Source organism: Antedon bifida, chromosome 5, assembly GCF_963402885.1.
Source record: "Antedon bifida chromosome 5, ecAntBifi1.1, whole genome shotgun sequence".
Lineage (NCBI taxonomy): Eukaryota > Metazoa > Echinodermata > Crinoidea > Comatulida > Antedonidae > Antedon > Antedon bifida.
The window spans coordinates 29003817-29031226 of NC_136230.1; the positions used below are offsets into that span (position 1 = coordinate 29003817).

The following is a 27410-nucleotide window of genomic DNA, read 5'->3' on the forward strand; positions in this document are numbered from 1 at the left end:
TAAGAAACAAAAATAGTAAATAATAGTAAATATAACGTATATTTAATATAATAAAGTACTTTAGAAAGTAAAATTTATGTTTATGCTCTCAGAATTCCTTTAAAATGGATCATATATTCAATTATTCATGAAATGTATAAGGGTTAATTGCTTCTTTAAAGCTTTTACGATAATGAACGTTGAATTCATTAAAAATGAATTTACATTTTAAGATCCATTGCCTAAGCTTTTATCTTTGGTTTATTATTATTAGAAAACTGTTAAATATTAAAATGTTAAAGTAGTGTGCTTCTCAATGTTCTATTTACCAAAGGCTCTTGACCCGTATGTTGGATTGGAACGATACTTTACAACAGATTCGAACAGATCCTTCCGGGGACATTTATAGAACTATCTTGGAAAACCCTGGCTGAAAGACGTCAACTCTCAAGACTATCAATGTTCTACAAGATACACAACAACCTTGTTGCAATTGATATGGACAAATTCTTAAGCTCCAAAAACCTCACTGCCCCTTCTCGCACAGAAAACAGCCAAGCATATAGTATTCCACGCTCAAGTCGGGACTATCATCGGATGTCCTTCTTTCCCAGAACGTCAAGAGATTGGAACGTCCTAGCAGAATCAACTGTAAAGGCACCAACTTTTAAATCATTTAAGGGGGTTCTTTACGAAAACTAACTCCCTCGCACCACATCCCACCAAAGTGCTATAGTTTTCAAGTCTGAAGTTTGCACTAAATTGGAAGAAGAAGAAGAAGAGGGTGAAATCGCCGTTGTGTTGGACTCTTTAAGCCATTCATTTTTTAATGTAATCATTAATACTGGTACTCAATTTAAAGCATATCAGAACACATGCACTATTAAAAAATTATTATTTTTTTTTTTTCTTAATTGGATCGTGTACTCTAGATGATGTATTATTATTACTATGGTTATTAGTAAATACAACTCTGTTATCAGGGACTACAGTTGTTCATTAATTAAAGATACCGACAATTTTTTTTTTTCCTTTTCTGAGATGGATATGAATTATTATTATAATTTCAAGGTAATGTACACTACTAGAGATGGTTAAAGCAGAAAAAAAAATTAATATTGAATATTTTTTTAAGATCATCTTGGTTAAATGTACAATATGAAAATCTTTCATTTATCTATATTACCGCTAGTAGCTACTCCAATTTCAGTTTGTGTGTTAAGTCTAGTTGTCAGTCATATTTCATTGTAATTTCCCTAAAAACATTAATTTGCATCGACATTCTAGCTTTCGTTTGTGAAAGTGTGTTTGCGTTCATTGACGACTTCATTACAGCAGTTGTCATTCTCAAATTTCAGAATTTCGTTTGACAGTTAAAGAAATGTCAGTATTGTTTGGTAAATGGGTATTAAAAGGTCTTTATAGCCAGCAAATGTCATGCCTAGGTTTCTGCTGTTTTTCTCATAAGCGAGTCTGGTCTGTAGTATTTATTGGTAATTATGCTAAAGCTCTGTCTACACTATGAAACCAAATATGGTAGTAATATGCCCAAATGTGGTAATGATATGACATCATCATTATGGGAACCTCACATGTTTTTGTCACATATAGTTTGATAGTGTAGACAGAGCCTAATAATAGAGCTTTTTAGAAAACATTATAGGATTGTTGATTAATTTTTGTTTATTTCAAGAAAATAAAATCTGTTGGAAGGCAGGGATAATGTAATTGAATTGGTATGCTTTTAGTTTGTGTAAAATGTACAACTTTATGAGGTGTACTGTATGATTACCAAGTTATCGGTTTTTAAACATTAACATTAATACATTAAACATTAAACTTATTGATATTTGGGTAGTTAAAACTGTAACAATTTCAATAACCATAAACTCAATTAGTTTTATTTAGAAATAGAATGTTAAAGATCTGACCACAGTTTAACTGCATTGTGGATGATAATGTCAATTCTATTGACTTCAGAATATCCGATTATTTTTTATTATTGTTAGCAGGAATATGGACAAATTTGTGGCTAGGTATACAGTACTTGGGAATAATTGTTTCCAATAGACCTGAAGTTACAGTATTAAAGTTCATCAAATGTCATGTCATATTTGTGCTGTAAATGAACTTAGAATAGATTGGATTTACTTCTAGCTACTCAGTTTGAATCTTAATGTATCTTTCCAAGTTGCAAACCATCCACTCATAACGTTATTAACGTCAAATCAACTTGTCAACTTATAGAAAAATGTATTATCTATGCTAAATATAAAAAAAGCATTTAATTTTTAATACATATTTGCATTTTTTCTTAACTGAAATGCCATCGACGTAAAAAGCTACAATCCAGATTTATTTGCAAATAAGAATATTTTCAGACCATACTTAAGTACCCAATCACTCATATGTCCAACTTGTCAAAATAGAGAAATGAATAATCTATGCTAAATAAAAAAAGGGTTTTATTTTACGTAAGCATATATTTGTGTATTATTAGATATTTTCGTAATTTGAATTTTTAGCATCTTCTTTCCATTGTTGAAATTATGATTCCTTGAAAAACCCTGCTAAAATATTAAATGACATACAGTACAGTACATCTAAAACCAACATATTTATTTATTCATTCTTTTGATTGGTACAAAACCAGACTACACATTACACAGTAAACCAAAAGCAATAATACAAGCAGTATTTACAGTCTTAAGCATGAATAGAATATCAAACAAACAAAGTATTGTACTCATATTTTTTCTTCTTTTTCTCCTTTTTCTCCTTCTTAAAAACAATTAGAAAGACAAAAGAAAAAAAACAAGTTACTTTAAACTGATTTGATTAGTAAATTAAAAACATTATCATTTGATTGATAATTGTTTTTCTCGGAATTACAATTCTGTTTTATAGATACTGTTTATTTTTCTAGATTCATTTTAATAATCTAAACAGATAGTTCTATACATTTACTTAAAAGAATATAACATAAAATGACAACTAAGTCATTGTAAACTTCAATTTATGATTTGAAAAAGTTAAATGAATATTTCACCATTTACAGAATCCATGGAAAAATTATTTATATGGCATATGCTACAAATTGTATTGCTTTGCAGATATTGTTATTTTTCTAGATTAATTTTAATAAATTTAAACAGATAGCATTAACTTAAAAGAATGTACTGTAACATCAAATTAAAATCACAACTAAGTCGTTTTGAACTTCAATTTATGATTTGAAAAAATGAAATGAATGTTTCACCTTTTATCCATGGAAAAATAATGTATGCTACACATTGTATTGTTTTACAGATATTGTTATTTTTCTAGATTAATTTAACTGATAGATTTATACATTTACATAAGAGAATTTAATATAAAATGAAAGTTTAACCTGATGATTGGAAAAAATTATTGAATTTAGAATTAAAATGTTTTTTTGTCTAATAGCCGGAGTTATGATTCCGCCGTTTACGAAAACAGAAGATGGTTTTGAACTGCAGTTTCAGGTCAACTATCTGGGTCATTTTCTGCTTACATTGCTGTTATCCGATCTCTTGATTAAAACAGGCGTACACAACAAATGCGCACGGATAGTCAACGTTTCCTCCGTGGCTCATATTTGCGAAGATCTTGATATGAACAACTTAATAGACAGGTATGACTTATGATTGACACTCAGCTATGCATACATTTTAATAGTGGCACTTAAGAGGTTTACTTATTAATTATAAGGGTTTAGGTTCGATTACCGATCGATTATAATTATTAAGTGAGTATAATAATAAAAAGATTGTTGCTGCAATTTTAGAGTTTGCGTGAAAAATAGCGAATTACATGCCTTCCAATGTCCAAAGTCCTTGCAACGTATATTATAATTTATTTTTATGGACAAGACTTTGCTTGTGAAGTAAATGATTTAGTTATTCATCCAAAGATGTGTAAAATAAATAGAATAGAACCTCTATTAAGGGGACACTTTCATGACCTAACAAAGTTTCCTATTAGTAGGCAGTGGTTGGCAGTAGTGTTAAAACGTATATTTTCCCTCATTTGTTTCACAGGAAGGTGTTCCCCTGAATTAGGATGTCGCCTGAGTAGAAGTGTTTCCTGAATAGAGGTGTTTCCTGAATGGAGATGTCCCCTGAATAGAGGTGTCCCCTGAATAGGGATGTCCCCTGAATAGGGATGTCCCCTGAATAGATTTGTCCCCTGAATAGAGGTGTCCCCTGAATAGAAGTGTTTCCCGAATTGGGGTGTCCACTGAATAGAGGTGTTCCCTGAATAGAGGTGTTCCCTGGATAGAGGTGTTCCCTGAATAGAGGTGTTCCCTGGATAGAGGTGTTCCCAAAGACAACTTCTACTATATAGAACTACGAATAGTTTGACATTGTAAACTTACTCTTTTCAAGCCTTGAAATATAGAGAGAAAATATTTTTTCTTTATTTTCTTTTATCTTTTAGACCTTTTTATGGAAAATATTCAAGTTACTCAAACAGCAAATTTGCAATAATTCTATCATCATACAGACTTCATCAGAAGTTGATGACTCGAGGAAATCATGTGACCGTCAACTGCGTTCACCCTGGCGTTGTCAATAGTGAATTGTTCCGTCATTACCATTGGGCCTTGCAGCCATTAAGAAGAATATGTGCAATGCTTCATTTCTTAAAGGTAAAGTCTTTAGTTTAGTTTAAACTATGCAACTACGATTTTGACAATTTGTGAGGCGACTAAACAATTTAATTTCTTGAATGTACAGTCTTGATATTTTGGCATACAAACATACAATTATTTATTGCGGCACATACACAAACTTATATTACTAGATTCCTTCATAACTTCCTACCTGCCAATGTGACAGGCAGTTCATATCTCTGCTACATCTACAAAACCTCAAATATGTCATTTCAATATAATATTTAAAAATATAAATTTAATGATTGTTATTTTCATTCATTAAAAAATAATTTAACAAAAAAAAATTACATTGGTATCATTAGTGAGCTAAAGGGAGATTTGATTATTTCTCCACCCTCTCTTTCGAAAAAAACAAAAAGAAACGTAGATGAGTCCGATCTGAGTACTCAACTAATATCTTCTCGTAGCGTTGGCTTATTATGAGCAACACTCATAAACTACTAACACCAGCCACTGTTGGTTTCTTTAGTTTGAAGCTCTGTCCACTCTATCAAACTATTAAAAAGTGTGATGTGCCCAAATATGGTAGTGATATGACATCATCGTGTCCATATATGGGCACATCACATTTTTTGTCACATAACGTTTGATAGTGTGGACAGAACTTAATACAATGATTGCAAGACTTTGTGTATTTGTAGATTTGTTCCCCTAAAATATTCCCTATTAAAACAATGCTAGTGACAGTGTGACACAGTTACAGTGATACGACGATTAATAGCTTTCCATATATCGTAATTGTTTATCAGGCCTAAGGGAGTTGTTAATGTAACTGAAATTATCTTCAAGCACTCTTAACATTATCAAATTTTCTTTGATAATAATCTATAATTTATTTTATAATGAAATTTTAGATGATAGATTAGAAAGTGAATTGCTTGTTAGATAAACGGTTTTGAAATCTATAGCACTGAACGCACATGTAGAAAAAAGGAAATAAAAAGACAATTAAAGAACATAAATTCAAAAGTGAAAAAAAAAACATTATATAGAAATTTGACTAAAAAAGTATGATGTGCCTAAATATGGTAGTGATATGCCCAAATATAGTAGTGATATGACATCATTATGTCAATATGTGGGCACATCACATTTTTTGTCACATAAAGTTTCATAGTGTGGACAGAACTTAAGGTTATTAAAAGAAGAAGTGTTTGCTCTTATTATTATGATGTTTAAAACTATTATTAGCTTAGACCTAGTTTTAAATTATTACATTTTGTTTTCATCCTTCAGTTTTCCATGTTTAGCTCTAACAATTCTTCATTTAACTGATCATCAATTTTAGATTTATTCAATACATGTCTATGATGTAGGCTGAGGGTCTCTAAAGGGTGCCCTCAGGCTTTTGTACGAGTGATAGTTCTCTTCCATCACATAGTGTCGTATCAAGAACTAGACCAGGTGACGAAGAAAACACAAAATGAAATTGAATCGTGAAGATAGTTAGTAGTCTAATCATGCACTATCTTTTACCAAACCTACTAACTTGTTTTACACATTTAGCATAAAATTTAAAATTGTTTGATATGCTGTGTCCATAATGTCATACTGTATCATTACCATATTTGGGCATATCACTACCATTTTTTGGCACAGCTTTAAATGTTCAGTATGCCCATTTTTATTGCAAAATGTATTTATGGCTGCCAACAAAACTGTTGCAACCTTAAAATCCCCCCCCCCCCCCACTAGATAATTAACCTTTCCTTCCCCCTCCCCCAACCACACACATCCTAGGGACAAGCTATATCTCTCCTAGATAATCAACCTAACACCTAGATTATCAACTTAACCCCTAGATAATTATTAATACTCCCTAGATAATCAACCTTACACCTTCATTATCAACCTAACCCCTAGATAATCAATCTACTGTAGCCCCATCAACCTAGAGGAACCTGCAGTACCCCTAGATAATCAACCTAACCGCTAATAATCAGCCTACCTTCTTATAATTAATCCACCCCCTAGATAATCAACCTAGCCCCTAGATAATTATTCTAGCCCCTAGATAATCAACCTACAGGAACCTACAGTACTCCCTAGATAACCAGCCTACCTCGAAATAATCTACTGAACTTAACACTAGAATTAATTTCTTCCACTCCTACAGTAATGTAATGGATCGGAAAGCTTCCGAAGTTTCTTATACCTACATTATTGGTGGCGCAATATATTGCATTGCATTGCTATTGTTCACTACTGGTATTCGCGGGCGTATTTGCATATCAGGTGAATGATTATATCGAATAGGCTGCGTGAGCGTTGGTTCTGCAGAAGTTGTTTTAGTTGTTGTCTGAGTAAGACATGTTATATACTGTATTTCTTTTAAGTGTGGATTCTCGCCAATACTGTGAGTAGATAATTATTTTCTATACAACCATAATGTTTTACAGTATTACTCCATGTGCATAACCGAGTTAAGTTGTTATCGTTCATTATTTGTAACGACAATGAATTCACTGTTTTTAATTTCTCTTTGATATACAGCTTTGTCTTATTAGATAGCATACATGTTGAAGTTAGTTGTATCACATACCATGTTGAAGTTAGTTGTATCACATACCATGTTGAAGTTAATTGGATAACTTACCAGGTTGATGTGATTAGTAGTATGAAATTGGTGTATTGGATCCAGGTATAAGTTCGTTAAATGTTATATACAGTAATACTAATGTTATATACAGTAATACTAATTGATAATTAGTGAAGTGACCATATTATAGTAAGCTTGCTTGTGATTGTTTTTATTGTTGAATTATATTACACTGCTGGAAAAATAATAATTATGACGTTGTTTTATATAGGGTTTGTTCCTGTTTAGAGAAATAAATGATACAGAGTAAATGCAGCCTCATCTTGCGTATTGTTTTGTTGCATGGGATACATGGCTTCACAAACCAAACCTTAATGGTCTAAACCTAGCAAATCAATATTAAGGATTCCCGAACCACGACAAATTGGCGTCACGGACAGGATGGATGCAACGTTTCAAGCGTTCCTGAAGGAGGATTGCATTGTGTATTTTCAACAATTGTTTTACCAAACCCTGGATCGTGCATAAGACAAGGAGTATTGGACAGATAAGATTTATGAACTTAATTTAATTTTAGAACGGAAAGTGTATGGTTTTATATATATTACAGAATCTTTGTTCCGATGGACATGGCAGCCAGTGTGTTGTTATTTAAGATGATGTTGTGAATTGATGCTTATACTTACCTTATATGAAATATTGTTACTTTTGTATTACATTTACGATACTTATTTTTTGTATTGAAACTCTGTTTATTGTAGTAGTGTTTAAAGTATTTGTAGTTACTATAATATTGTCACAAATTCACCTTCTGCAATGTCGCTAGGCGAATCTAAATCTGAAGCAGCTGCAAGCGGCGATGGCGTTAATGATATGATTGCGGCATTAACTAATGTTTTAAAAGGCGTTTCGGTTCAGAAAGCTCCTCCGATTAAGTTAGTAAAATTTAAGGGTGTTCCAAGATCTCCTGGGGACCTTACGTTAAAAGAATGGCTTGAAGATTTTCGAATTTATTGTGATCATTATTCGTTGGGCGATGATGATCGATACGATACCCTGATTAGTCATCTTGGTGGCTGTGCGAAGGATGAGGTTAAATGCAGTATGAGCATGTGTGAAAATGGGAAGAATGTGAAAGCGGCTATAAGAATTTTAGAACTCGCTTTTAAATCGGAGGATTCTGTTGCATCATATAGTTCAGCATTCTATTCTAGGCAATTGTTACCGGGTGAAACCTTGGCTGAATATAGCCTTTCTTTAATGAAATTGTACTCCCAACTTGTCGAAGCGTCTCGCCCCTCTGAGCAATCCGCTTTGAGACATCTTCAAGATACTACTTTAAAGCAGCGTTTAGTGGACGGTGTTCGTGATCCTACAGTTAAGCGTGAATTACGTCGCATTGAGCTAGCTTTTAGAGGAAAATCTTTTTTTGATATGCGCGAAGAAGTTCTTGAGTTGTATAAAATTGATATTGTTAGGTCAAATCCGCGTGCACATGGCGTAGAATGTAATGAACGGCCCTCAGAACTATCAGAAGTAAAGCGAGAATTGCAAGCATTAAAGAAACAAATTAGCGAAATTCAGCGTTCCCAATTTATATCTAGTCCACCTAAGTTTAATCAAAATTCTACAGGTCCTTTAAAATGTTACAATTGCGGTAAAAATGGTCATACCAAATCTGATTGTGAAATACCTTCTGGGTTGTGTTGGTTTTGTAGAGGAAGAGGTCATTATTCATATGCATGTCCACATAAGAATCGTAGTAGTAATTCTAATACTCCGGGTATCCAACGTAGTGCTTCAGATACGCCTACTCAAGATATAATTAATACTGTTTCTAAGTCACAAGCCAATCATCCAATTCCAACTGGTAGTGTTGAACGTGAAGTTCATATCCCTGTTGTTGCCACGGACAATAATGGAAATATGTCTAACGCCCAATCCTTGAAATGTTCCGATGCTGTTTTAGTAGATAAATTAGTAGCCAGAAGTCCATGTACTATCGTTAGAATAGGCTCAACTGAGTTGGGTTGTATCTTGGATACAGGGGCTGAAGCTTCAATAATTCCGTCATCGGTCTATAATAAGCAGTTAAAGTCAATTGTTGGAGAGCTGGGATCTGTTAATGGACTTTTCATGAATGTTATCGGTGTTTGTGGGGTGGAGGTTCCAATCGAAGGATATGTAGAAATTCCCATTGTTATAGGTGAACAAAAGTTAACTGGTAGCTTTTTGGTAGTTTCAGATGCTGTCACTGTAACTAATCATAGTAATGAATATCCTGTTTTGATTGGGTGTAACATTTTACGCGAATTACAAGGTTTCCATCTATTACGTGATCTTTCACAGGTAACAGCTACACATGTTGATGCTCCATGGAATAGAAAGGCTGAAATTCTTTTGCAAGTAGATGAGGATGAATCAAGTATCTTAGTTTCTTTGCAACATTCTGACGTGACTGTTCCTTGTGATTCACATTCAGACATTGTTGACGGTAGTGTAAAATCTGATATTGATGATTGTAAATTTAGTGACCACACCCAAAGTCGACTTGTATCCGTCGGTTCTGTGCGTAAGTTATATGACATTAATCACTCTTATTCTAATTCTTTTTGTGGTACCGAGTTAAATTCTGAGAGCCAGCAGTTACCGCCTGGGGTAATTATCAACGGTAACCTTGATTGTGTGGAAACTCAACTAGTGACTAACCTATTGTCCAAATATAATCATGTTTTTTCTCATAGTGCTTTTGATGTTGGAAAGTGTGATGTTATTCCTCATGTTATCAATTTAAAAGATGAAACTCCAATTAGACTACCATATCGTCGTATTCCTCCTCATTCTATATCAAGTGTTAAGTCTATGTTACAAGAAATGTTAGACCAGGGAATAATTAGGCCGTCCAAGAGCGAATTTGCAAGTCCCATTGTGTTGGTCAAAAAGAAAGACGGGTCTTTGCGCATGTGCGTTGATTATAGGAAGTTGAATTTCCAAACGTTGAAAGATTCATTTCCCCTACCACGCATTGATGAGGTTTTAGAAGTACTCACTGGGTCTTGTTATTTTTCTACCTTAGATTTATCTCATGGATTTTTCCAAATTATAATGGCAGACGAATCTATTAATAAAACTGCATTTAGGGTTCCTTGGGGACTGTATGAATTTGTTCGTATGCCGCAGGGTCTGTCTAATAGCCCGGGAACATTTCAACGTGTAATGGAATATGTATTAGGCGACATGAATTTGACTCAGATTGTGTTGTACTTGGATGACATTTTGATATTTTCTTCTTCGTTTAAACAACATTTATCTAGATTAGAAAATGTGTTGTCTAGATTGTATAAGTATGGGTTAAAGGTTAAGGGCAAGAAGTGCGATTTCTTTAAGACGGAGGTAACCTATTTGGGTCATGTTATTTCATCTGCTGGAGTTGCTGTAGACTATGGGAAAATAGAAAAGATACTGACCTGGCCAACGCCAAAAAGCATTACTGAACTTAAATCATTTCTGGGACTCTCTTCATACTATCGAAAGTTTATCTGTAATTATGCCAAAATTGCTGCGCCTTTGCATTTGGTAACCCGGTTGTCTGACACACAAGCGGGGAAGGCCTACAGGTTTCGTTGGACTGAAATTGAAGAAGCTGTATTTGTTGAATTAAAAAATGCTTTAACTAAACCCCCAGTTCTTGTATATCCCAAATTTGATGAACCATTTGTTATTGAAGTAGATGCCAGTTTGAAAGGTTTAGGTGCTTGCTTGTTGCAGGACTCTAATGGTTCTCTTCATCCAATTGCTTATGCAAGTAGAAGTCTTCGTGGTGCTGAATGCCGATACCCTGATTTATCGAGTTTTAAGTTGGAGTTGTTGGGGCTAAAATGGGCAGTGGTGGATAAATTCGCTTCTTACATTCAGGGTTCAAAGGTTACCATTTTTACTGATCATAATCCTTTAGCGCATTTAAAAACTGCAAAGCTTGGCGCTACAGAAATGAGATGGGTCTCTCAGTTAGCTATGTTCGATATTGAAATCAAATATAAGCCAGGTTCTAGCAACAAATGTGCCGATACTTTAAGTCGTCGTCCGATTAGCGTGTGTACAGATTTTAAGTCAGATCTAGGAGTTATCGCTTCATGTCTTAATATATATGTTGATTCTCATCCCTCAATTAATAAGTGTAAACCATGTATTGAGATTGATCAATCATCACGTAGTATTAACAAGGCATTGTCTATTTTTCCTTCTTACTCTCATGAGCAGTTGGCAGAATGTCAGAAGAAAGATAGGGAATTGGGAGAAATCTGGAAATTATGGATGGAAAAATGGTGTCCTGGTGACCGCTACAATACAGATAATTCTAGAATGTTGGGCTGGTTGAGACAGTGGACAAGTTATAGAGAGATTTGTGGAGTTCTGTATAGAGAGATCAATGAAGATATCCATGGTAAAATTCATCAATTGTTAGTGCCTACTAATTTGCGCAATCTTTTTATAGATTTATGTCATGATAAATGGGCTCATCAAGGAGTTCAACGGACTATACAACTTCTAAAGCGTCGATGTTTCTGGCCAGGTATGAACGGTGATGTACGTACGCATATTTCCAAGTGTTTTAGTTGTGTATCTAGTAAAGTCCCTACACCAACGGTCAAACCCCCTCTTCGTCATATTCTAGCCTTTCGTCCCGAAGAGATTCTTGCTATAGATTTCTTAAAGATGGATCGTGGAAAGGGAGGCTATGAGGACATTCTTGTTATGACTGATGTGTTTAGTAAGTTTTCACTAGCGGTCCCATGTAAAGATCAGACGGCTGATACAGTGGCTCGTGTATTGAGAGATAATTGGTTTTCCCATTATGGTGTGCCAGCACGGTTACATTCGGATCAAGGTAGATCCTTTGAGGGTAAAATTATTCGAGGTATATGTAGTCTTTATGGCATGACAAAATCTCGCACTACGGCGTATTGGCCTGCAGGTAATGGGCAGTGCGAACGTTTCAACAAGACCTTATGCAGTTTATTGCGTTCTTTAAGCCCGAAAGATCGACACAAATGTTTATGTATAATTCCACCCCTCATACCGTTACAGGTGTAACACCGTATCTTCTTATGTTTGGTCGTGAACCATTAATTCCATTAGATCACTTTATTGGAGGTGCGGAACAAGATTGGTCTGAGGATTATTTGACTAAAGAAGCTGATCTCATGAAGAGGGCATATGAAGTGGTTTCACGTAGAATCAAATCAGCAGCAGCTAAAGAAGAGCATCGTTATAAGTCTTGTTCTCCGAAGGAAATATTAGAAATTGGTGATCGGGTTTTACTTCGCCGAAGACATTTTAATACTAGACATAAATTGGCTAATAAGTTCGAGGAGCACTCATATATTGTTGAGACTATTAACAAAGAAGCAGACGTTTTTGGTATCCGCTCTGCAGTTGGGGGTCCTTTGAATTATGTTAACCGCAGGCGATTGCGATCAGATCCTAGGAGTGTGGTGGAAGAACCGGTACATTTTGATTGGAATGAGTGGTTGCCGTATGATGGTCTAGAAGCGGATGTAAACTATAAAGATGAAAGTTGTGAGTCTGAATCTGACGATGATGTTGAAAGTTTTAAGATTGTTGTAGATGTGAATTCTGATAAACAAATAGATGTTGAGCGTGATGATTCGGGAGTAATTCCAAGGCGATCATCTCGTTCTACAAAAGGTGTTCACAAAAATCGATATCGGTTACCCATGTCCACTCTTCAAAAATAAATTTGTTTGTTTCGCTCCTTTTGGGTCAAAAGGGCATCCAAGCGGGGAAATTGTAATGGATCGGAAAGCTTCCGAAGTTTCTTATACCTACATTATTGGTGGCGCAATATATTGCATTGCATTGCTATTGTTCACTACTGGTATTCGCGGGCGTATTTGCATATCAGGTGAATGATTATATCGAATAGGCTGCGTGAGCGTTGGTTCTGCAGAAGTTGTTTTAGTTGTTGTCTGAGTAAGACATGTTATATACTGTATTTCTTTTAAGTGTGGATTCTCGCCAATACTGTGAGTAGATAATTATTTTCTATACAACCATAATGTTTTACAGTATTACTCCATGTGCATAACCGAGTTAAGTTGTTATCGTTCATTATTTGTAACGACAATGAATTCACTGTTTTTAATTTCTCTTTGATATACAGCTTTGTCTTATTAGATAGCATACATGTTGAAGTTAGTTGTATCACATACCATGTTGAAGTTAGTTGTATCACATACCATGTTGAAGTTAATTGGATAACTTACCAGGTTGATGTGATTAGTAGTATGAAATTGGTGTATTGGATCCAGGTATAAGTTCGTTAAATGTTATATACAGTAATACTAATGTTATATACAGTAATACTAATTGATAATTAGTGAAGTGACCATATTATAGTAAGCTTGCTTGTGATTGTTTTTATTGTTGAATTATATTACACTGCTGGAAAAATAATAATTATGACGTTGTTTTATATAGGGTTTGTTCCTGTTTAGAGAAATAAATGATACAGAGTAAATGCAGCCTCATCTTGCGTATTGTTTTGTTGCATGGGATACATGGCTTCACAAACCAAACCTTAATGGTCTAAACCTAGCAAATCAATATTAAGGATTCCCGAACCACGACAGTAAAATCGTACGAAACAATGGATACCTTGTAAAAACGTACACAGATCTGTTGTAGACCTTACATTAGTACAATGAAAATAGCATTCATTAGAGCATCAACCTTTAACATTGTACTTTTTTTACTGTTTGAAAGAAAAACACACTTGTCATTGGACAGGATTATAATTATTGAATGTAAATAAATATTTGATTGTGAGTAGTGCTGGTAACAATATGAATAGTCAAGTAATTATGCGTTTTGCGCGAGTGAAACGTGACTGTAAACTTCAAGAGCATCACACCACGTACCATTTGATTAATTTTTTAATTTGAATTTCTTCAATGCAATTCTGTGCATGTGTAGACGCATGGCAACTTGTTAATACAATGCTATAAATAAACGACTGATGATTACATGTACATACTGTAAAGATAGATTATTTGCTTTTGTTCCAAAGTCATTAAGTTCCATAATGGAATTTTGTTGCTTGAACTTTATATTCACATTCACAGTATCATTACCATATTTGAGCATAACACTACCATATTTAGGCACATCACACTTTTTTTTTAGATTTAGATGTTCACTATGGCCATTTTTATTCCTTGAAAAATCTATTTATGGCTCCTCCCTAGATAATCAACCTACTCCCCCATAGATACAACCTATACCCCTCAGATAATCAACCTCCACCCAAGCCCCTCTCTCCCAACCTAACACCTGCTAGATTATCAACCTAACCCCTAGATAATTAATCTACCCCCTAGATAATCAACCTAACCCCTAGATAATCAACCTAGCCCCTAGATAATCAACCTAACCCCTAGATAATTAATCTATCCCCTAGATAATCAACCTAGCCCCTAGAGGGAGAAAGTAATGTTTATCAGCATATCATACAGTATCATACAGTTATCATAATAATGGACATGTTGTTCCTACATTGTAACCTCAGTCCCCGAAGAGGTCTGGCATTTTATACATAAAATAAGACATTTATTAAAGATGTATTGTCCCCCAAAAACATGAAAAATGAAGAATAATTAAATGTGACTTTGAATAGTTTATTTTGTAGTTTTAATACAGTTAATTACTTCCGTAGAAAAAAATATGATAAAAAATAATGTTTTCACTTATAAAATGACAAAATAAATGGTTAAAATCAACCAAAAGTCCATTGGTTGGCAGCCAATTTGACTATTTTTTGTGTAAATTATAGTTTTTTTTTTTCAGGTAAATAATTTTTTTTTTGATCCCATTTTTGGTCAAAGTGGATAACTATTATGTGACATTAAAATGGCATATTCAACAAACAAAATTTAAAAAATTATTTTTTCAGGGGGACAAATACATCTTTCATAGAATGATACTAGGAAGTAGCTCTTCTGACAAGTTTATTATTTGCTCTTAGATCGTTCGTTCGTTAGATCGTAGTGTTTGGTGTTCCAGAAGCAATATTTGTGGATGCATTTAAAAGAGTATATTTCACTAGGCATGCATTTAGAACCTTTTTAGAAAACTTTGTTTTAGAGAGGTTTAATTTTGCTCATTTTTGTTTAGATTTTGGAAGATTTTACTCGGTGTACTCTATAACATAGAAAATTTTCGATTTTTTGTTCTTGAATTTTTAGTGTGATGAATATTTTTATACATTATGAAATTATTCTTGATAAAGTGAAATTAATTGGTTGGTCAGTGATGTTGATCATTCAATTAATTAGCTAGCCAGTTCCTGTCAGAAGTCCGTAATCTGTCATTCATTAAATGTGTTATATAAGATGGTTACATCTACAATAATAATCGGACAAGTAGGTCATAGGTGAGCATTATTGATTATTAACTAATATAGTGTAACTTAATCGTAAATAAGTTAAAATAATTTTGTAACTGGAGGTAATTAGTCTAATTCAGATATTGGATTGACAAGTTAATTAACTTAATGAGGAATACTCTATATAGTAAATTTAATTAATGACCATATTACAAAATATCATTACTATAATTCCTGAAATAGGGTTTTTTTTTGTTTTGTTTTTTATTTTAATTACTTTTTTTTTCATTTTAAATTTATTTAAAATTATGAATTGTGAATAAAACTAGTGATTCTGAGAAGTTAGAAATTGTGGTACTGTACTTTCTTTTTTTTTTTACTAAGCTTTTATTTTATTTCTTTAACAGAGATATATTTTTCTTGTTACACTGTTTATTTCATTGTTTGTTAATCAATAAATGAAGTAAAATTGATTGGATTTCATTTCTATTATTCTTATGTCCTATTTTTGCAACAATTAGTATCAAATGAAGTATTCATTTTATGATTATGTTGTTTTGATTGGTTGTCTCTCGGTTAAATTAATAATACTCCGAGATGTTTTGTGAGGAAATGAATCTGAATAGATACACTCTGCCCTAGATATGCAATAATATCAAAATTAAACTTGTTTCTAGAATTGTGATGAATACTGTATAGTTGTTTTATTCAAGTGGAAATGTCCTTAATATCATACTACTATATAAGAATAATGTGTAGTTTAATGTTAATATCTGTGTCATATTAAAATACTAATATAAAACCAGTTTACATCAGTGTACTGATAATGTCCAGTTTCATTGTCAGTACAAATGTCCAATTACATAACTAGGTCTATCACTTTGAAATGTCCATGGAGAACATGATATGTTCAGTTTATGTTGCATTGTCCAGTCCAATTATGTTGTAATGTCCAATAATTACATGGTCGACCGATTTCTAGTCATGTTGTAATATTCAATCATTGAATGTCCAATCATTGTATTTGTCAGCGTTGCATGTTGTAATGTCCAAGCACATATTTGATAATGCGTCTAGTCACATTGTAAGACCAAGCACATATTGGATTATGCGTCCAGTCTATTTCAATTGTCTATGATCGCTCCGTTAGTATACGATATTGACAGTTGTAGCTAAAATAATTTATTGTATACATAAAGAAAACTTGATGCGTCACATTTTCTAAATTGAAAATGTGGGAAAGAATTTATAAATCCCATACAGTAATATTATTATGGAGTTTGGTACGTGAAAATAAAAAGGAACATAAAAAAGAAGTGGCCAGTGATGGTGGCAGTTTGTGGTGAAATGGGTAGTTCTGGTTGTGGTGATGGTAGCAGTCTGTTTGTGGTGATAGGGTTAGTTCTAGTTGTGGTGATGGTGGCAGTTTGGTTGTGGTGAAGGTGGCAGTTTGGTTGTGGTGATGGTGGCAGTCTGGTTGTGGTGATAGGGGTAGTTCTGGTTGTGGTGATAGTAGCAGTCTGGTTGTGGTGGTATGGGTAATTCTGGTTGTGATGATGGTGGCAGTTTGGTTGTGGTGATAGAGGTAGTTCTGGTTGTGGTGATAGGGGCAGTTCTGGTTGTGGTGATTGTGGCAGTTTGGTTTTGGTGATAGGGTTAGGGTGATTGTGGCATGATGGTTGAAACTGTAGTTGTGGTGATAACTAGAGTTATGGTTGTGGTAATGGTTGCAGCTATGGTTGTGGTAATAATTAGAATCATTGTTGTGGTGATAATTAGAGTCATGGTTGTGGTGATAAGTAGAGTTATGGTTGTGGTGATAGGTAGAATTATGGTTGTGGTAATGGTGGAGAATCCTGAATTACAGGTAAATGTGGTATACTAGATTTTATATTTGATAGCAAAATGCTAATTCATTCATTAAATATATCTAATTGTCACTTCAAACTTAAGTAACTTTTAACTGATGTCTTTGTGACACACCAAGTAACAAATTATACACCTGTTTGTCATTCGTGATTAAGCGATCGCTTTTCCTGCAAATCTATGTCCCATGAGGGCAGTCTAAAGTTATGTACATTTTAACACCAAAGCTTGCATGTCCACATTTTTCGTAATGTGTCTTCGATTATATGCTAGTATCATAGCATGAACCAGATCTTTCAGTTAAGAAGTTTAGAAACATTCTGGATAGTTTTTATTTATTTAATTTAATCTTTAGATTTATTGATTATTTTTCCTTTGTACTGCACAGCAAAGCGTTAGACAACTGGCATAAACTAGATGGTGTAATACTTGTTTATCACCAAAGGTTACAATATATCTCGCAGAGGGAGCTCTTTCGCTTGCCACAGCTTCGATTGTCAGTGTAAAGCACACTGGTCAGTGTGAAACAGTGGCCCTATTCAGCAATTTCACTTAAACTAAGGAAAATACTTTTTTAAAAATGTTTTTAAAAAAATAGTTAGCTAGTAGCTTGGTGGTCCATATGCTTGGCTACCTATCCCAGGGTCCTGGGTTCAAGTCCTGTCAGGGTTTTTTTTTCTCATGACAAACTCCACGCCAAAAGACTGTTTCAGAGCCTTTTGTGAATTGATTGTCTTATTGTTAATCCTTTGTATTTCTCCAAACAAAACAAAAATACCATCACATTTACAGTAGGCTCTAACAAAAATACACTTAATCTACACAAAATCTAACTTGTTTCCAAAAATGTTATTCTCTCTCAATATTGTTCTCTCTGAATTGTGTTCGTTGAATTGTCATTTATCTTCTTTTGTCTGGCTCATTTCTGTACCTTTGCAATAAATCAAATATAGCGGTGTATGTTATACGTTGCACTTTGTAATAGTTAACGAGCATGAGGCACATTAGTAATCCCTGGTTGTTGTTATCACGTCACAAATACACAATGTTTTTGTAGCTGATGCGTGGTGGCTAATGTTGCACTAAATCGGGGTCGTTTCATTAAAGAGATTAAAGCTTTTTTTTATGCTTCTCAATACTTTATTTTTGTCAAGTTGACCTAGATATTCTAGATTTGAACAAAATCTGCTGTTAATTATCGCCGTTAATTATCGCATAATTTCAAAACAAGTGGAATTACTGTTGAGGATTATATAGATATAATACCCGGTAGTATTTTGCAATTTTAATTGGTCGATTGTGTGATATATTCTGATCACCATAGAAATCACTGTGGAATCATGAGTGCAATGAATCAGTAATTTTTTACTATTAACTCCAAACTGTTTGATTTCTTGGAATAAACATTTAGTGAGGACTAAAAAAACTACAATAGACTAATCTTTCTAATAATGTTTTATAGATAAATAGATTCAATTGGTTTGCAACATTTAATTACTTTGTGATTTGTTTAGTCTAAGCCAATTATTAGTAATTGCTTGTAATGTAGAAAGGTAAGATTAGCATGTTTAATTACAATTGTTCCCCTAATGAAAAATCACTTTTAACTATCCAGCCCTTGTCGTAGATAATTGTTATAGGAAACATCTTGTTCACATAGTGCATAGACCTAGTTTATAATGTATAAAAAATTATTATTATTAAAATGAGCTTGTAATCAACCTTGGTTCACATTAAGTGTTTTCAAATTGGAAAGGGGGAAAATGGCAAAAGGCTTCCTACTTTCTAGGAGTTTTAACAGATAATCTATATTGTTTTGACAACTCTTGTAGCATGACCACAGTGCTGATTTTGCCATTTTTGCCTATAATGATATTTTTAATTTGAAGGGAAACCACTGTGTGGTGCAGCCTGGCACTTAAGTATATAAACTGCAACCCAATTTTCAAACTTTGATGTTTGTGCTTAAGTTGTTTGTAACCCACATTATGATTTGGTATTTAACTTAATTCTTTTAACAATGTTGGTTATCTTAAAAGTTGAATTACCTCAGTATTATCCCAGAATTTGATATATTACTTTGAGTGCTTCTAAGCCAATTAAAGTACACCGTTCAGAATGTTTTTATAGTGAAGTATATATGGTTGCTACTCAGTTTTAATTTAGGCATTGGACATCAGATGAATGCCTTCAGATTGCAATTGCCTTCAGGCTTCCAGAAGACTACTCTTCCAATTAATTATATATGACATTTGATATGAAGCATGTCTCTTTTTGTGATATCAAAAATTCTTGATTTCTTTTGATTGCAGTCTTCTCTTTCATTTATGGTGTTTTCAAAGACTTGCTTGTTAGAATATAACCTGTTCATAACATCATGTATGATTTCAAATAAAAGATAAAATAATGTTTTTTCATACGCTGCCAACAGAGAGCAACTTATTGTGCTTATAAACAAAGGCTCATTTGAGGCTATAGAGAGTGGAATTGTGTGTTTACAACCCTGACAGTGACACTAGGTCAGGATTGAACCCTGACACTAAGTCAGAATTGAACCCTGACACTAAGTCAGGATTGAACCCTGACACTAAGGCAGGATTGAAGCCTGGACTTTGGTATTGGTAGGCATGTTAACCACCAAACTCCACTACATAAATGCATATTCATAAGATTTCATTGTAATTAAGAAAGTGCTTGTCAAATGTTGCTAATACAGTAACTTCTAAAGTTACCAGAAATAAAAGTTTTAGAAATTAACTTCTTCCACGGGGCAGCTATTTTGAAAGTAACAGTGCCAACTTCAAATTATCATTATGATATCTTTTCTTTCTTAATAGACACCAGAAGAAGGAAGTGAGACATCAGTCTACGTAGCTCTGTCAACGGAACTAGAGGGAAAAGGAGGTTTATATTTTGCCAATTGTGCAGCAGAAAAGTCCAGTTCCAGAACATATCATAAATATCTTCAAAGTGAGCTTTGGGATCGTAGTATGGAACTTGCATCAGTTACTGAAAAGGAATATTTTTAATGATTTATAGGACCTCCAGTCTCAGCAAGTTTCTTTAAAATGAGCTTTTGGACCGTAGTATAGAATTGGCATCAGTTACTGAAAAGGAACACATTTAATGATTAGGAACTCCAATCTCAGAAAGTTTCTTCAAAATGAGACTGTCTTGTTGAACCAGAAAAGAGAGAACAGAGAGGTCCAATTCCAGTTAGTTTGTTTCTGAATTGACATCCAGCCACATGTCATAAAAGAGGTTTGGAGGATTAGCATCTTCAGAGATGATAATGCATATTTCCTTGGATCAAAGAGCTACAAACTCATTGCATAAATCAGCTACTGGCTCATCTCTTAATGGTCAGTAATTTCCAGTTACATCTTATCAGACATCCATCACCTCTTCACCAGACATTCATCACCTATTTGATCAGCATCACCACCAACCATCACTACCATTATTTAACCATAAACCATTGTCACCAGTACTACTGTAGGTCTAATAATTGTCACCAGTACCAGACCTAATAACTGTCACCAGTAATAGGGATAAAAATTGTCACCAGTAATAGGCCTAATAATTGTCACCAGTACTAGGCCTAATAATTGTCACCAATACTAGGCCGAATATTGTCACCAGCACCACAAATTGTCACCAGCACCACTAATTGTCACCAACACTACTAATTGTCACCAGCATACTTTAACTAATAACCTTTGACCATTTATAGAATGGTAATTCTGATATTAAAATAAAGTTGTGTTGTTATTACTGCGCGTGCCGTAATAACAGTAGTTAGCACTTACGGCATTAATCAAATCAGATACACCTCGCTCCATGAGCTGCTCGCTAATATAATGTTTAATGATGCGTTAATAGCTTTCAAAGAATTTCAATTAATTCATGGTGGGAAATGCTCCTTCAGAACTCATTTACGTTGAAGCACGGAGATACTTAAGTTCCGTAGTTGATGTCAACTGCGTAAAATGTCAATAAAGCTGAGAAAGAAAAAAAGTTTGAATAACAAACAAATCGGTGTGTACCAGATTTTGCAATGTTTTATGCTACAGTATAGGCCTATTGGACCATAATTTTTTACAAAAAAATGTTTCAAAACTAATGTCAAATGATGGAGATGTAGAAAATAAATATATTTATATATACTTTAAAGGCTTAGTGACAATTTTAGCACAATTTTTTTTTTTAAATCCTTGGTAGCTTTATTCAATCATTAAAACAGTATTATCCCCTCTGTTGGCCTTATCAACTGTACATACACAAGATAATAAGAAATATAAATATATATTACACAGTATCAAAATCTATAATAAATTACACATCGAACACGAACACGAACACGAGCTTTATAGAATAATTACAACTGTCAAAAGTACGTTTTTAATCAATTTTTATCGTCTTTTATTAGGCATTTTGTTAATTATTTTATATATTTAAATTACTTTTTTTAAATGTAAAATAATGAATGCAATGTTTTTATTACAATTACTTTTAACATTGTAAGATATAAACGAGAGGAAAAAATATGTTTAAAAAATATAATATTTATAATAGAGTATGATAATAAAAGTGGGACGAACCCACACAAGACAAAAAAAAAATAAATTACATATGTTATAATGATACAGTGCATTAGTTACTGCGAATGTTAAATCGTAAAGCCCTACTCCTGTACTAGGATATTTTTTGGGTAGTGAGAATGAAATCGAAGATTGCAACCTTAAGGCCAATTTACACATACGAGCGGTAACGGCAAGCGGAAAACCGCGTAGCTTGTCCCACGTAGAATCTGTATCTATCCTGAGCGGAAACCGTCCGTCCACTCCGCGTTGTGTAAATGGTCATAAGGAATAACAGATTCTATATTTTGTAACACCTTTACCGTCTGTGTAAATTAGCCTTTAAACATGCTGCCCTACACGGAAACGAATTGAATATGGAAAGAATAGAGTTTAAAAACAGCAAATGCTATAGCCCATGTAGACTTTAATTATTTCCCGTGAAAGTTTTGATCTATCCACTAAAAGCTATAATTGGCAAACCAACTTAGGCAATAGGCCAATTTCAGACAAGCGGTAACGGTAAGCGGAAAACCGCGTAGCTTGTCCCACGTAGAATCTGTATCGTTCCTGAGCGGAAACCGCCAGTCCGCTCCGCGTTGTGTGTAAATGGTCATAAAGAATAACATAGATTCTATATTTTTATTACCGTTACCGCTCGTCTGTGTAAATTGGCCTTTACACTGCGGAATTCCCAACATACAAACGTATAGCATTAACACACATATGCCTTTTCGTTAATGTGTTTGTATGATTCTGAACATGCAAACTGCAGATTAGCAAACAGGATATGGGAACATAAATTTTCAACCACCGGCTTAATGTCCGCTCGAAAACAATAAATCCAGACCTAACTTCAGTGTAATATGTTAATAACATTTGTGCAAACAACTTTTCTGTCAGTTTCAGAAATTAGAAAAGTTTTCATACGAGAACTATAGAATAATCATTTATGGTGTTTTTGATAAAAATAATATTTCAAAAAATCCAATTAAATGATGACGTCATGATCTATATACTGTAGATCGTTGTATCGTCACGATATTACTCTTACTAATCATGACGTCATTTGATCAGACGTGTGAAAATGTTATTTCCGTCAAGTGGTTATCCTATAGTTCTAGAATGAAAACTTTTCTAATTTCTCTTGTTTTATGTAAGAAAAATACATATTTATCTATTTATCGTCGATCGTTATCGTCCAAGTGTAAATGGGCATTAAAAGGCTTATGCTTTCTGTGTTAGAAAGAACATTAAAATTTCGTCGACCAAGTTATTTGTTTGCAAGACAGTTTGCAGGCTTTACTTTAAAGATGTATTGTCCCCCTGAAAAAAATATTTTTTTTTTTAATATTCCAGATTAATGTAATGCAATAGTTATCCACTTTGACCAAAAATTGGATCGAAAAAAAATGTATTTACCTGAAAAAAATGTGATTTAAAGCAAAAAATGGTCAAATTGGCTGCCAGCCAATGGATTTTTGGTTGAATTTAACCATTTATTTTGTCATTTTATAAGTGAAAACATTATTTTTTTTCGTTTTTTTTTTATTGAAAGTGATTAACTTTATTAAAACTACAAAACAATATATTGAAAGTCTGATTTAATTAATTTTCATTTTTCATGTTTTTGGGGGACAATACATCTTTAAGAAAGGCTGGGATTATAGAATTATTTCGAAGGTCTGTAAGTTTCTACATAGCAGTAGTGTAGGCCTATGTTACCATTTCGTGATATAATTTAATTTAATTTAATTAAACTAAAGCTCTGTCTACACTATCAAACTTTATGTGACAACAAATGTGACGTGCCCATGGACATGATGATGTCATATCATTACCATATTTGGGCACATCACATTTAAAAAAATAGTATAGCTTTAGGAAGTATTTGAGACTATCCTATACTCTTTGGGAATTTCCCTTTCAATTCTTTTCAATCATATCATGGAGTAAGATCATAATTATAGTGCGTTTTTTCTACATCTTCAATATAGTGCATTAAACCGTTAATTCGATTAATTTACATAAAATGCGTTACCATAGTAACTATTCTCAGTGTATCGTATTATTTTTTTCTATAAGCTTTGTTCAATATTGATGCATATTAATTTGATTTCTGGAAAAATAAAAAAATAATAATCCTCAAGTTTGAATTGGAACGGAATTGAACTATACTTCGCGTATTGTATGTGTAAAGCTCTGTCTACACTATGAGAATGTGCCCAAATATGGTAGTGGTATGCCCAAATATGGTAGTGATATGACATCATGTCCATATATGGGCACATCACATTTTTGTGTCACATAAAGTTTGATAGTGTAGACTTAAGGCTTAATATATCGGTTATGCTGTACCGATCTCCTCGAATGCGCGACCCTTTAAACCAAGCACCCCCAATATTCCTACTAAACTTCCTTGTATCCAATACACTGCGTGTCGTTTCCTCAAAATAATATAAATATTAATAGGCCTATAACCGCCTTTCTCGAGGCTTGTTAAACGTTTAGTACAGTCAAGTACATTGTGTCTGAATATTGGTAGATTATTATTATATTCATGTCCACACACATTGACATGCAGATAGCCGTGTGTGCGTACTTAATGTTAATAACAGCCCATTTACACGATGCCAACTGTGTTTGTGGCTGCATAGCATTAAGACCATCCTGTGTTGCTACCGTGTAGGTTTAGAGCGGAATGCGAAAAATTGAAATTATATTTCATATCGAATTCTTTGTTCTTTGCCGACACGACAGCCATTAAATGTGTTGTCGCTCTAGTATTTATAGGATGACGTTCTGCCATTTGAATTATATGGCTTTGTGGAGTAGAGCATTCGTATGTGTATCAGGCAATTTGTATCTATAGAAATTAGTTTGTAATGGTATGTAATGGTTAATATGTAGCGTTCGTTTATTAATAGCAAATTGTACTTTCTCGCTTTCAAACCAATTATCATTTGTGACAACACATTACATTATTAAAGTATGTTTCACATTACGCGAATGTATTGGCAATTTATAGATTTCATTTTGCCATGTGAAATACAGCTAGTACCTTTCAAAATAACCCGATATGTCCTTATTTCGTTCTTCGTCGCGAAGAATAAGGAAATTTCGAATTTCGATGACCTAAAGGAACAACGTGATATCATGACTGGTCAAATTTCTTTTGCGCGTGTACGACATTGTGTTGCGTACATCCCTTGTGTGCGCCCTTGTTGGCTCCCAGTAGAAAAACTTTGAATCATCACTTTTGCAACGTGCGCAAGACACTGTGTTCACACTTCTGACACGCAAGGTTACGTTCTTGCGGCACGTTGCGTTTGCGTCTTAGTGGTAACCAATTTAAAGCTCTGTCTACACTATCAAACTTTATGTGACAAATAAGTGTGATGTGCCCAAATATGGTAGTGATATGACATCTTCATGTCCATATATGGGCACATCACATTTTTTTGTGACATAAAGTTTGATAGTGTAGATAGAGCTTTAGTATATCTCACACGTACAATCCTGATGTTAAGAGTAATTTACTCAATACAGCACTTTGCGTCAAATCACAAGTGGGAACCGACGAGGCAACAGTGCTGCATGCAAACATCGTTTGATTTCACGTGGGTGGGGGGGGGGGGGAGACACACACAATTATTGGAAGGGCATTTTCTTACGTTGCGTAGGTTGCGTTGCGTTATAGTGAGAACCAAGGTTTAGTGCTAAAATGGAAGAAGATTTACGTATTTGTGTCAAAGAGTTGCTGTTTAAGAGCGATGAGAAGATAGGCAACAGACCGTGTATTTCGCCTCATCCAATCCTTCGTAAAATGGAAGAAAGAAGAAGCTAGCTAATTATTTAAAAGGTATTACGGTTGGAAAACGATAAAAATACTGAGATTAATGACAGATCACAAGTAAGATGACATCAATCGTGAAGTACCTGTCAAGCAAGACTGTCAATTAAATCCCTGATTTGTCATTATTTGCAATTTAAATAACGGCTTTATATAATGCGTGTTGACATAAAATAATGATAATTTATAGCATTGAGCTATAGCATTTCAAAAAAATTATCTTCGTATATCGATTCATTTTTTTTTGTATTGTAAACAATATTATTTTTTATATTTCTTTACTTATATTTATTTACACCTCTTTATCACCTGTAATATCATTTCTCATTAGAATTATTTGAATCTAATATAATACGTCACATTATTACCACCACAAAGCTAGGCTCAATAGTTTATTCAAATCTGGGAATCATACACTCGAAATAAATACCGGTAGATTATGGGATAACAATCTATTCGTTGGTGCAGTAGGCCTAGATTGAAGATACAGTACAGTGTAGGCTAGTATCAGTAAGTGTGCGTTTGTAACTACACGTGTATTAGGCCTACTATTCTAGGTTGCAGACGGAGTTTTGACTTAATATTAGTAAAAAGATAAATATTATGGCACATATGGCGTTTCATACGTATAATACTTGAGCTTGTAAACGCGCATGTTTTCTAAATGGTGTTTTACTTCCAAGATGAACTCTAATATTCGGTCAAAATGACCCCAGAGCCGTCACCAGAACACGCTGAATGAATAATGCTTGGATTTAGATTTTTAACGGTTTTAGTTTACTTAATGTCGCATCATGAATAGTTTTAATGAACTTACAGCAGTTGAATCAAATATAATGTATGTACCGATAATTGTGTATGCCGATTGCGTACAGTTGGCATCATAAATCGACATGTAATTAACATTACTCTACCCGACATTAATAATCCAATTCATATGTTAGCGTTTTCAAGTATCGTTTGAATTATAAAATCGTTTTCGTCATCCTAAAGTCTTGTTCCCACTAGAAACACAACAGAAGGACGTAAGCGCGACGTAAGCGCAACGAAAGTTGGCGAATGACAAGCGACAGTTCAGATAATCATCGCTTGAGGTTGGTTAAATTACTTAGGTTGTGCGTACGTCGTTGCGTTGCGCGCATCCAAGTGGCAACCAAGCTTAGAGATGATATAAGCCGGCTTTCTTAAGACCAACTTAGACAGCGTCGTACGACGAGGCCCGACGAGTCGTCTCGCGACGACCTAAAATCTACGACGCTATCTCAAGACGACTCGTCTCGTCGGGATTCAACTCAGACAGCACCGACGAGTAAAGACGTTTCGTAGGGCCTCGTCGTTATACGATGATGTCTGAGTTGGCCTTTATATATCTATGGAACCAAGCAAGCTTCCATTTTAATATGCGCATGCGTGCGCGTCATTGAGACGTAAATTAAAGTAAATAATACTGGAGTTATCCATCTGTCTGTATGGAAAGAATATCAAATGTA

General features: G+C 34.0%; 1 protein-coding gene across 1 annotated transcript in view; it reads left to right on the plus strand.

Moving 5' to 3' along the window:
• The window catches only part of LOC144843085 (polyprenol dehydrogenase-like), a 47422-nt gene extending 24812 nt beyond the window's left edge, over positions 1 to 22610 (plus strand). The window contains exons 4-6 of the mRNA XM_078699774.1: positions 3427 to 3634; positions 4441 to 4651; positions 20325 to 22610. Coding sequence (XP_078555900.1) covers positions 3427 to 3634; positions 4441 to 4651; positions 20325 to 20516 — 611 coding nt within the window. The 3' untranslated portion in view covers positions 20517 to 22610. The remainder of the gene's footprint in view (positions 1 to 3426; positions 3635 to 4440; positions 4652 to 20324) is intronic.
• Positions 22611 to 27410: the final 4800 nt, after the last annotated feature.